General features: G+C 28.0%; 1 protein-coding gene across 2 annotated transcripts in view; it reads right to left on the reverse strand.

The window, feature by feature from the left end:
* tmem117 (transmembrane protein 117) overlaps positions 1 to 12627 on the reverse strand; it is a 106154-nt gene that overhangs the window by 17558 nt on the left and 75969 nt on the right. For both annotated transcript variants that reach the window (XM_051099459.1, XM_051099460.1), the window contains exon 5: positions 5071 to 5168. In XM_051099459.1, the coding sequence (XP_050955416.1) occupies positions 5071 to 5168 (98 nt within the window). The remainder of the gene's footprint in view (positions 1 to 5070; positions 5169 to 12627) is intronic.

Consider the following 12627-nt stretch of genomic DNA (forward strand, 5'->3'; position numbering starts at 1 on the left):
GAGATGGAACAACTGAAAAATAAAATAAAATAAAATAAAATAAAATAAAATAAAATAAAATAAAATAAAATAAAATAAAATAAAATAAAATAAAAATAAAAAGGCAAGGTCACCACCTCCAGAAAGAAAATAAAAGTAATTAAAATAAATGACAAGTAATTTAAAAAATTGACTAAAATACTAGAAAAATCTAACAAATTAATTAAAAAAAAAAAAAAAAATTTATAAAAACTTTTGATAAAAAAAATACTATGAAATTTAATGTTTGTAAAGGTGAAATTTAATGTAAATGTGAAAATAAATTAAGAAAGAAAGAAAAAAAGAAAGAAATCAACAAGAGTCAACACCTCTGGTAAAAAAAAAAAAATGTATAAAATACATTTACGTTAAAACAAAATAATAATAAAAAATAAATTAATTAATTAAAGAAATGAAGAAATAAAAAATAATTTTAAAACATACATAGACACATAATCAAACAAATACTGGTCTTTGCATCACAGGAATAAATCAAATTTTAAAATATATTTACATAGAAAACTGTTATTTTAAATGCAATAATATTTCACAATTTTACAGTTTTTTTACTGTATTTTTGATCAAATAAATGACTTCTTTCTACATCATTAACAGTGGTAATTATTCCGGACTTTTAGCGGGTAGCGCGTCAGACGCTTGTGTGTCGTCGTGTGAAGATGAAGCTGCGGCGCTTCTGTCGTTCATCAGCCGTAATAAGCGGCGTACGATCTCTGCTGTGAAATGATGTCTGCCGTTTACTAATGGATGGAGCCGCTCGCAGAGACTCCATTAATAAAGGACGAGCGCGTATGAAACATGTCGCGTAATGCGCTTCTGATGGATCCACTGAATAATACAGACACCGGATCAGCTCTTCATGTCACTGTGAGCTCATTCATCACACACTGAAGGGCCACAGCTGATCCTGAGTCAGTGCTTTTGTTCTCAAAGGCCTTCAGGTGCGTTTTTTAGACTCTCTCGACGTGAAGTCTTAAAACTGCAACGATAAACACTGGAGAAACATCTGGATGTGACGTCCATCTGCTGCTTTCAAAGCAGCACATCACTTCAGAAAGTCACCAGGTAAGGAAAAACGTTCTGCTGCAGCAAAAATGACATTTAATGAGTTTTTAATTAGTGTTTTTTGCCTTACTGAACTGTCGCATTTTTCCATGTTTTTAATTAGTTTATACTTCAAAATCTGCCATACAAAATGCATATTAAATATTCAAATATTTATATAAAAATTTGCCAGTGCAGTAAAACAAAACACACTCATATTTAAAATATATTAAAAATAAATAAATAAATAAATAATGAAAAACTGTGCCAGTGCAGTAAAACAAAACACACACATATTTAAAAATATATTAAAAATAAATAAATAAATAAATAAATAATTTAAAATTCACTTTATTTTTTAAACTTTCTTTAATAATGTTACTTATTTGTTCATAATGATTCATCAGTGCATGTTATTGCAAAGAAATTTTTTTTGATTAGTTAAAATTATATCTTGTAAATTAAATCAAATTAATTATTAAAATGAATATTAAATATTCAAATATTTAAATAAAAATGTGCCAGTGCAGTAAAACAAAACATATTCAAAAATATTTTTAAAATAAATAAATAATTAAAAAAAAATGTCAGTGCAGTACAACAAAACACACACATATTTAAGAATATATTAAAAATAAATAAATAAATAAATAAATTAAAATTCAGTTTATTTTTTTAAACTTTCTTTTATAATATTACTTATTTCTTATTTCTTCATAATGATTCATCAGTGCATGTGATTGCAAAGAAAATTAATTTTTGACTACAGTCACAGTTATATCTTGTAAATTAAATCAACTTAATTATTAAAATGAATATTAAATATTCAAATAATAAAAAAAAAATTGCCAGTGCAGTAAAACAAAACACACTCATATTTAAAAATATATAAATAAATAAATAAATAAAAACTGCCAGTGCAGTAAAACAAAACACACTCATATTTAAAAATATATTATAAATAAATAAATAAATAAATAAATAAAAATTGCCAGTGCAGTAAAACAAAACACACACATATTTAAAAATAATAAATAATTAATTTAAAATTCAGTTTATTTTTTAAACTTATTTCTTATTTCTTTATAATGATTCATCAGTGCATGTGATTGCAAAGAAAATTAATTTTTGACTACAGTCACAGTTATATCTTGTAAATTAAATCAACTTAATTATTAAAATGAATATTAAATATTCAAATAATAAAAAAAAAATTGCCAGTGCAGTAAAACAAAACACACTCATATTTAAAAATATATAAATAAATAAATAAATAAAAACTGCCAGTGCAGTAAAACAAAACACACTCATATTTAAAAATATATTATAAATAAATAAATAAATAAATAAATAAATAAAAATTGCCAGTGCAGTAAAACAAAACACACACATATTTAAAAATAATAAATAATTAATTTAAAATTCAGTTTATTTTTTAAACTTATTTCTTATTTCTTTATAATGATTCATCAGTGCATGTTATTGCAAAGAAAATAAATTTTTGATTACAGTATTAAAATTAAATTAATTAATAAATTATTAAATAAATAAATAATTTAATTAATTAATAATTAAATCAATTTAATTTTAAATTAAAATTAAAATGCATATTAAATCTTCAAATATTTAAATAAAAATTTGCCAGTGCAGTAAAACAAAAAACAGTCATATGTACAAATATATTAAAAAAATAAATAAAAATAAAATAAATTAAAATTCTGTTTATTTTTTAAACTTTATTTAATAATATAATATTATTAAATAGTAATATTATTATGAGTTTTAACTCATTTAATGAAAACATAAATAATATTTTAATGAATTTTCAACGAGTGTTTATTTATTTTATTTTATTTTTTGTCTAATTGCACGGGCACATTTCTCCATGTTTTTTTTTTTAACTTGTCAGTGCAGCAAAACAAAACACACTCTAATGAAAGAAAAATATTTATCTTGTTTTAGATGTTTTTACACAAAAATGGAGCTATAAATACTTCAGAGCGGGAGAATATAACACGTTTTCTTGTATAAGCGGCTGTGATGTGCAGCGGGGTCAGAGGTCGTGTTGTCGAGCGTGTTTTCGGTCGCGGGTCACGTTAAGCGTGGCAAACGCAGCGGCGCTGAACGATTTTCTGCTGCGTGAGTCTTTAATTAAACACACTGATAATGGAAACAAGCCTTAATACACACACACACACACACACACACACACACAGTTCAGCAGTGTTTGTTATTCTCGTAGGGACATTTTAAGATGACTTTCAGACCACAATAATAGCAAAACACACACAAATCTCATTCAACACTAAAATCACAATCGACTAACTCAAACAATAGATATCAGATATGAATAAAAACACGATTCAGTCACTTTATCAATACTATTTCACACACACAATCTCATTAGAAGGCTGTTAAAGCGTTATTCCCGCTTCAGTAGGACTTAAGCTGACAGTATCTGTGACACGCGGTCAATTACCACACAAAATCACTTCAGCTCGCGCCTCACTTCATAGAAAGGAGCAGAAATCATGTTTACAGTCGCGCATTTACAATGACGACAGGCTTTAAAAGCACAAATGTGCCCGTCGCATGAATTATTCAGCAGAACCTCGTCTGTTTTCAGCTGGAAAGTCTCGAAATGTTTCTTTTATGAGCGGGGCGGCTGTTTTGGGTGGATAAATGTGCATTTAACTTGCTTTAATAGCATTATTTATTTATTGTGTATCTTTATCATGTCCTAATTGTAAATAATTCACCACTGCACATGATTATAAAGAAATATCTGTTTTTTTTTTTTTGCTTTACAGTTCAACTTAAACACTGTAAATAATAAAATTATTAATAAACTGGATTTATAATTAGAATTATTAGAATTTACATATAATTTAAATAATTATAGTTATAAAATATATAAATTTATATAAATATATTAAACATATGTTATTGATTAAACTTGTAACACATTAAATTAGTTACAAGTTTAAAAAACTATTTAATAATAATGTTAAAATTATCTTTAAAATAACTGTATATTAAAAACAGTCATTTACTACTAAATTGAGTTTTGATTATGACAGATTAAGATTTTATTAATAATTATAATGTTATTTAAAATATATAATTAATTATAATTATATTAACGTTAAACTAGTTTAAAAAAAGTTAAACGTTTCAAAAAATGATTTAATAATATTAAATATTAAAATGAGTTTAAAAATAATTGCATATTAAAAACTGCATATTAAAAACGAATTTACTACTAAATTTAGTTTTGACAAATTAACATTTTATTGATAGTTATAATGTTATTTAAAATATATTATTAATTATAATTATATTAACGTTAAACTAGTTTAAAAAAAGTTAAACGTTTAAAAAAATGATTTAATAATATTAAATATTAAAATTGTTTTAAAAATAATTGCACATTAAAAACGAATTTACTACTAAATTGAGTTTTGATTATGACAAATTAACATTTTAGTAATAACTATAGTCTTTTTAAAAATATATTATTAATTATAATTACAGTAACGCTAAATTAGTTCAAAAAGTTAAGTTAAAAAAACTATTCAATAGTATTAAATATTAAAATTATTTAAAAAATAATTGCATATTAACAGTAATTTACTACTAAATTTAGTTTTATGACAAATTATCATTTTATTAATAATTATAATGTTTAATTATAAAATATAATCATATATATAAAATATATCAATTGTTATCAGATAATCATTCTTATAATTAAATAATATAGTTATTATATAATTACAATAATAATTAGAATTTAACGTGACTATTAAAACTGCAAAAATGGCATTGTAATGTTTTTGTAAAATCAACAGTTTTGATTATGACAAATGACACATATTTTATTAATCACTATTTCCGTATGTATTTAAGTGGAGGTCATTGACATCATACAGTATCAGTCACGAGTCTGATTGGCTCTTTCTGACTGGGTCCCATGACCAATCATCTCACCAGAAGAGCACGATGCGGTTGTGCCCCTGCCTCCACAAGTGCCTGGCGGTCCGGCCCCAGTCCGGGTAATGAGTGTCCTGCAGCATCATGTCTGTTACCTTGGAAACACACAAACAAACAAACAAACAAACAGTCCTTATTAAACAAACACTCCTTAATTACCTTCTGCTTCACAGTGACTGAGCTCAGACTCATGAAAAAAAATCTTTAAAATAATATTATTTATTTATTAAAAGGGTTATTATTAGGGTTGGGGTACTCGGACTCCAGTCCGGTCTCCAGTACAATTTTTAGGCGACTCAGACTTGTCACGGACTCCAATGCATTTTTACTCGGACTTGGAAAATAAGCGCACACACACTCAAAGTGCGTCACAGAATGCGCCCGTCAGTCAGTGTGTGAATGCAGAGTTGTCTTTTCAGACCAATTTATCTGTTTGTAAACATTCAGGATGCGCGCGCAGCATGGTCGCAGAAAACCCGGAGAGATCGCCTTTACGGCTAGAGAATTACAACACTGTAAAAAAATAAAAAACACAATTTTGTTGAGTCAGCTTAAAATAATTTGTTACCCAGCTGCCTTAAAGTTTTAAGTTCAGTCAACTCAAATAAGTTTAGTCAGTTTGAAATGTACCAAACTAATGAAGTAACAACTTAGATATTTGTGTTTGCTAAACTTAACAGATGGGTAAGTAACCCAGCTGCCTTAAAATTTTAAGTTGATTCAACTCAAATATCTAAGTTGTCACTTAGTATAATTTAACATTTCAAGTTGAATAAACTTTTTTTGAGTTGACGGAACTTAAAATTTTAAGGCAGCCAGGTTACAAATTATTTTAAGTTGACTCAACAAATTGTTTTTTTACAGTGTACTAATTCGGACTTTATAACTCGATTTAACAAAACTAACGGGTTTGTTAATTCTGAGGGAAAAAAGCCAGAAGTGTAGGATATAAGCCGAGGGGAAAAGAGAGAACGACGAGTTGTTTTTCCTCTAGATTTGTGGGATATAATCTCAGAATTGCGAAAATAAAGTCAGGATTTTACATTTAAAATTTTTTACAATTAAACATTTTTTAAATAATTGCATATTTAAAAATTGCAATTTTATACTATTATATTATAAAATTGCATTTACTACTAAACTACTAAGTTTTATTAAAAATTTACATTTTATTAAGTATAATGTTATTTAAAATATATTATTAAATATATTATTAATTATAATTATATTAACGCTAGTTTAAAAAGGTGTTTAAAAAAAACTATTTTAAAATATTAAACATATTTTTTTGATAATTCCATATTAAAAACTGAATGTTAAAAACAGTAATTTACTACTAAATTTAGTTTTGACTATGACAAATTAACCTTTTAGTTATAATTATAGTCTTATTTAAAATATATTATTAATTATAATTATATTAACGTTAAAGTAGTTAAAAAAGTTGTTTAAAAAACTATTTAATAGTATTAAAATTTAAAAATATTTTTAAATGATTGCATAATAAAAACAGTAATTTATGACTGAATTTAGTTTTTATTATGACAAATTAACATTTTATTAATAATTATAATGTTATTAAAAATATATTATTAATAATAATAATTATATTAACGTTAAATTAGTTTAAAAAGTTGTTTAAAAATATTTAATAATATTAAATATTAAAATATTTTAAATGACTGCATATTAAAAACACAAATGTATGACTAAATTTAGCTTTTATTGACAAATTAACATTTTATTAATAATTATATTATTTAAAATATATTATTAATTATAATTATATTAACGTTATATTACTTAGTTACATTTAAAAAGTTAATATTAAATATTAAACATTTCTAAATAATTGCATATTTAAAAAATTCATATAAAAAAAAGTCATTTACTAATTTAGTTTTATTAAAAATTAACATTATTAATAATTACAATGTTATTTAAAATATATTATTAATATAATTATATTAATGTTAGTTTAAAAAGGTGTTTAAAAAACGATTTAATAATATTAAATATAATTTTTTTGATAATTCCATATTAAAAACTGAATGTTAAAAACTTAAAATTTTAAGGCAGCCAGGTTACAAATTATTTAAAGTTGACTCAACAAATTGTTTTTTACAGTGAAGGATACGGCACAAAATACTTAGATTTAAAAAGAGTATAGATTATACTGATTAAATGTAATTTTCAAAATGTTATTCGCATATTACAAGAGCTTGTCCCCGAGTGATAAGCACTGTTATTCAACGAAATTGGCGTTAGATAGTGGGATAGTCTTACAGATCCGAAACCGGGATAACGTTTTTATGGGCGGTTCAATTGGCAGTCTATGAAGCCATGGAATAAAAGAATAAAAAAGGTCAATTTGATTTTATATTTCAAAATCCTGACTTTATTTTCGCAACTCCGAGATTATATCCCACAAATCTAGAGGAAAAACAACTGGTCGTTCTCTCTTTTCCCCTCGGCTTATATCCAAAACGTCTGTCTTTTTTCCCTCAGAATTAACAAAATTGTTAGTTTTGTTAAATCGAGTTATAAAGTCCGAATTAGTACACTGTAAAAAACAATTTGTTGAGTCAACTTAAAATAATTTGTAACCCGGCTGCCTTAAAATTTTAAGTTCCGTCAACTCAAAAAAAGTTTATTCATCTTGAAATGTTAAATTATACTAAGTGACAACTTAGATATTTGAGTTGAATCAACTTAAAATTTTAAGGCAGCTGGGTTACTTACCCATCTGTTAAGTTTAGCAAACTCAAATATGCTTCGTACAACTTAACATTTCAAACTGACTAAACTTATTTTAGTTGACTGAACTTAAAACTTTAAGGCAGCAGGGTAACAAATTATTTTAAGCTGACTCAACAAGTTGTGTTTTTTATTTTTTACAGTGTAGATATAAACTTGCATTTGTGAGGAAAAAAAGTCAGAACTGTGAAATAAAATTTAAAAAAATGTTCGGTAAAATGTTAATCGTGATAGTTTTAAATAATATTTCATGCTGTAACTGTAGGGCTAATACAGTACATCCCCTATGATCAGCATATGTGAATATTATGTAGACCTATTGTTTAAATCAAATTTCTGCTTTAAAAGTAGAGTAATCATAGCCGTTTTCATCCATAGTGTGTCAGTTTAAATGTCTGTTTAGCTTCAAATGGCCTCTTTCACTACAGTATTGTATAAAAATTATTTGCATTCTAATTTTGACATCAAAAGGCACAAAAACATATTTTTCTTTATTCCATGGAGTTCACCCGTTTACCTCCACTTGCTACCAGTGTTTTTCTGCAACCACTATTGACTGACAGCTCTCATGTTGCCATGTTGAGAGAAATCGGAAGTACAGAGGCATTGTGTGCACTCCGTAATGATGTTACTGTAGATCTAGACTAAATTTGAACATGCATTAATTCATCTCACTCACAAAAAAACTGAGTATTCACCAAAATGAAATGCAAACTCAAAGTGAAATGCAAACTCAGAATATGATGCAAACCTGCAATAATTAAATATGTTAAATAACACAAATATCCTTTATGTATTTAATCCCATTTTATTAACTAGTGTCTTTGCTGCTGACCTTTGATGAACCAGTTTAACCATACTAATAAGCAAAATTACTTTAGATAATCTATAATGCTTCATTGTTTTTTTATTGATGAAGAGTGCTAAACTCCTCTCCTGCATTCTACTGTACAGACGTGAATTTACTTTACCTTCAGCCTGAGGCTTATTCATTTCACTTTTTTGGTGTAAAATGGCTTTTACATTTGCTAAAAATAGAACTTTTTATATTAAAAACAAACTAGATGAGTAAAGTTTGAGAACAAACTTTAAGTTGTCTTGAGAAAGCCTAGCCTGAAAGATTGAAGCAGCTGTAAAAGTATGAAAGCAGCTAGCATGATTTAACACATTGCTTACATGATTTAACATGTTGTTAACATGTTTTAGCATGATTAGCTTGTTGCTTGTATTTTTATAGGTTGATTACAATGTTGTTAGCATGATTAGCATGTTGTTAGCATAATTTGCAAGTTACTAGAATGTTGTTAGCATGATTAACAAGTTACTAGCATGTTTCTAGCATGATTAGCATGTTGACAGCATGTTTCACGCATGATTAGCATGTTACTAGCATGTTGCTAACATGGCTAACATGTTACTACCTTGTTGTTAACACGTTTATAGCATGATTAGCATATTACTAACATGTTGTTAACATGATTGGCATGTTGCTAACATGATTAGCATGCTACTAGCATGTTGCTAGCATATTTTTAACATGATTAGCATGCTGCTAGCATGATTACCAAGTTACTAGCACTTTGTTAACATGATTAGCATGTTACTAGCATACTGTTAGCATGTTTTAGTATGATTAGCATGTAACTAGCATGTTGCTAGCATGATTACCAAGTTACTAGCATGTTGTTAGCATGATTAGCATGTTACTAGCACATTGCTAACATTTTCTATCATGATTAGCAAGTTGTTAACATGTTTCTAACATGATTAGCATGCTACTAGCATGTTGTTAACATGATTAGCAAGTTACTAGTATGTTTTAGCATGATTAACATGTTACTAGCATGTAACTAGCATGTTGCTAGCATGATTACTAAGTTACTAACATGTTGCTAGCATGATTAGCAAGTTATTAGCATGTTGTTAACATGATTAGCATGTTACTAGAATTTTGTTAACATGTTTCTAACATGATTAGCATGCTACTCGCATGTTGTTAACATGATTAGCAACTTACTAGTATGTTTTACCATGATAAGCATGTTACAAGCATGTTGTTAGCATGATTAGCATGTTACTAGCATGTTGCTAGCATGATTTAGATAGCTAGATAGATTAGAAATATTAGAGTGTAATCTTAAATGAGTTTAAATGGATTAGAAATAGTACATAGAAGGGAAGCTTGATTGAGTCTCAAGGGATTCTGGGAGTTTAGATTTGAATTTTGTCAGTTGGAGTTTGAATAGTGTTGCTCATTTGAACATTCCGTCAATGTAAGTCTATGGGATTTCTGGTGGTTTTGATAGTCTGGTTTATGAAAACTATAAGCCGGATCAGTCTGAAAAGATACAGCACACTGAGTCAGACCAGTCTGAAGATCTGGGCTGAGTTTGGTGGTTCTAGCTTGAAAGCTTTCTCAAGCCAACTTAACTAGCAAGCCCTGCCCAGATTTAAAGATTAACGCAAAGTAACGTAATGGATTACTTTCCATAAAAAGTAACTAAGTAACGTAATTAGTTACTTTTTTTTAAAGGAGTAATGCAATATTGTAATCCATTACTTTTAAAAGTAACTTCCCCCAACACTGATACTGATGCGTCAAAATATTTGATCTGTGCGTCAGATCTTATAGCGACAGCAGCGTAAACCTGCAGCCGCCAACCACGACATAAATATTAATCAAACAACAAAAGAAAAAGAGAAAATCACTCACTGTTCTTAAATGAATCATTAACTGTAATAAAAATCATCTTTAATGTATACAGTGATGATTTTGCAGTGTTTTATTTTAACATTTATTAAGAAATGTCTGTAGTCTATTTCTGTAATAGCAGATTAAAAAATATATACATATATATATATACATACATACATACATACATATATATATATATATATATATATATATATATAAATATATTCTATTTTTTAAAAGCATTATTTCATTTGTACTTTTGATTAATATATTTATTTATCCTTTTATTTGTGAGTAATACTTAAAACAGGAGTAAAAATAAAACAGGTGTGAGTTTGCTGTGACTTATGGGAAGTATATGTAGGGCTTTATACACAGTGCGTGTCATTGTAAAGACTAGGTTTATCCCTCACAAACTAATTTTCATCCAAGAAAAAAAAAGTCATATAAAACCCAAAACACGCACAGCCACAGTCAGAAATAAAAGAGGTGCATTTTCTGCTCTTAAGGTCCCAAGATACCTACTCCTTTACCCCACCCTTGAATTTATACATTTACAACATCGATGAATAAAGTCCCGCCATGTAAATTATCACATTCTAAAACATGTTTCACTCTGAAATGTGTCACAACAGTGGTGGATTTAGACTCTTTGGTGCCCCTGGGCATCGACACCTACAGTGCAATCTTTGTTGCATTATACGCCAATAGTGATGATTCAAAACTGGAAAGAAATGTTTTCTCCTCAAAGAAGTATTAAAGATATCTTAATGCTCTTTTAGATATTGGCTCTTAGCAAACTTTCTTTTTGGCATTTTCATTTTTAAGGCCCTGCATAGTTCAGTTCCAGAGATACTGGAATTTCAGTATGGCTCCAGGAGTAAATAGTTCAATTGTAGACATTTTCAGTGGTCAAAAACCAAATGTGGGTCAGTTTGCAAACAGCTGATACTTTTTTTTTAAGATGAATGTCTGAAGAACAAATAATGTTGAAACTAGAAACGTATCTCGTTTCATTCTGTCATTCATTCTTGTAACTCAAGTAGCAGGAGCGTCGTTAGGGCTATTAGACCTGCTAATCATGGTAAAAACATGCTAGCAACCTACTAACCTTGCTTGAAACATGCTAGTAACTTGCTAATCATGCTAGCAACATGCTAATCATACTAGAATCATGCTAGAAACACGCTAACAACTTGCTAATTATGCTAAAAACATGTTAACAACTTGGTAATCATGCTAGAAATATGCTAGAAACACACTAACACCTGCTAATCATGCTAGACACATGCTAGCAACATACTAGCAACATGCTAGCAGCTTCTTAATCATGTTAGAAACATGCTAATAACTTGCTAATTTGGCTAAAAACATGTTAACAACTTGGTAATCATGCTAGAAACATGCTAGCAACTTGCTAATCATGCTAGAAACACGTTAACACCTGCTAATAATGCTAGAAACATGCTAGCAACCTGCTAATCATGGTAAAAACATGCTAGCAACCTGCTAATCATGGTAAAAACATGCTAGCAACCTATTAATCATGCTTGAAACATGCTAGTAACCTGCTAATCTAACAACATGCTAGCAACTTGTTAATCATGCTATAAACATGCCAGCAACCTGCTAATCATGCTAGAAACACGTTAGCAACTTGCCAATCATGCTAGAAACATGCTAGCAACATGCTAACAACTTGTTAATCATGCTAGAAACACGTTAGCAACTTGCTAATAATGCTAGAAACATGCTAGTAATATGCTAGCAACTTGTTAATCATGCTATAAACATGCCAGCAACCTGCTAATCATGCTAGAAACACGTTAGCAACTTGCTAATCATGCTAGAAACATGCTAACAACTTGTTAATCATGCTATTAACATGCCAGCAACCTGCTAATCATGCTAGAAATACGTTAGCAACTTGCTAATCATGCTAGAAACATGCTAGCAACTTGTTAATCATGCTATAAACATGCCAGCAACCTGCTAATCATTCTAGAAACACGTTAGCAACTTGCTAATCATGCTAGAAACATGCTAGCAACTTGTTAATCATGTTATAAACATGCCTGCAACCTGCTAATCATGCTAGAAAC

This window comes from Labeo rohita, chromosome 25, assembly GCF_022985175.1.
Source record: "Labeo rohita strain BAU-BD-2019 chromosome 25, IGBB_LRoh.1.0, whole genome shotgun sequence".
In the NCBI taxonomy this organism is placed as follows: Eukaryota; Metazoa; Chordata; class Actinopteri; order Cypriniformes; family Cyprinidae; genus Labeo; species Labeo rohita.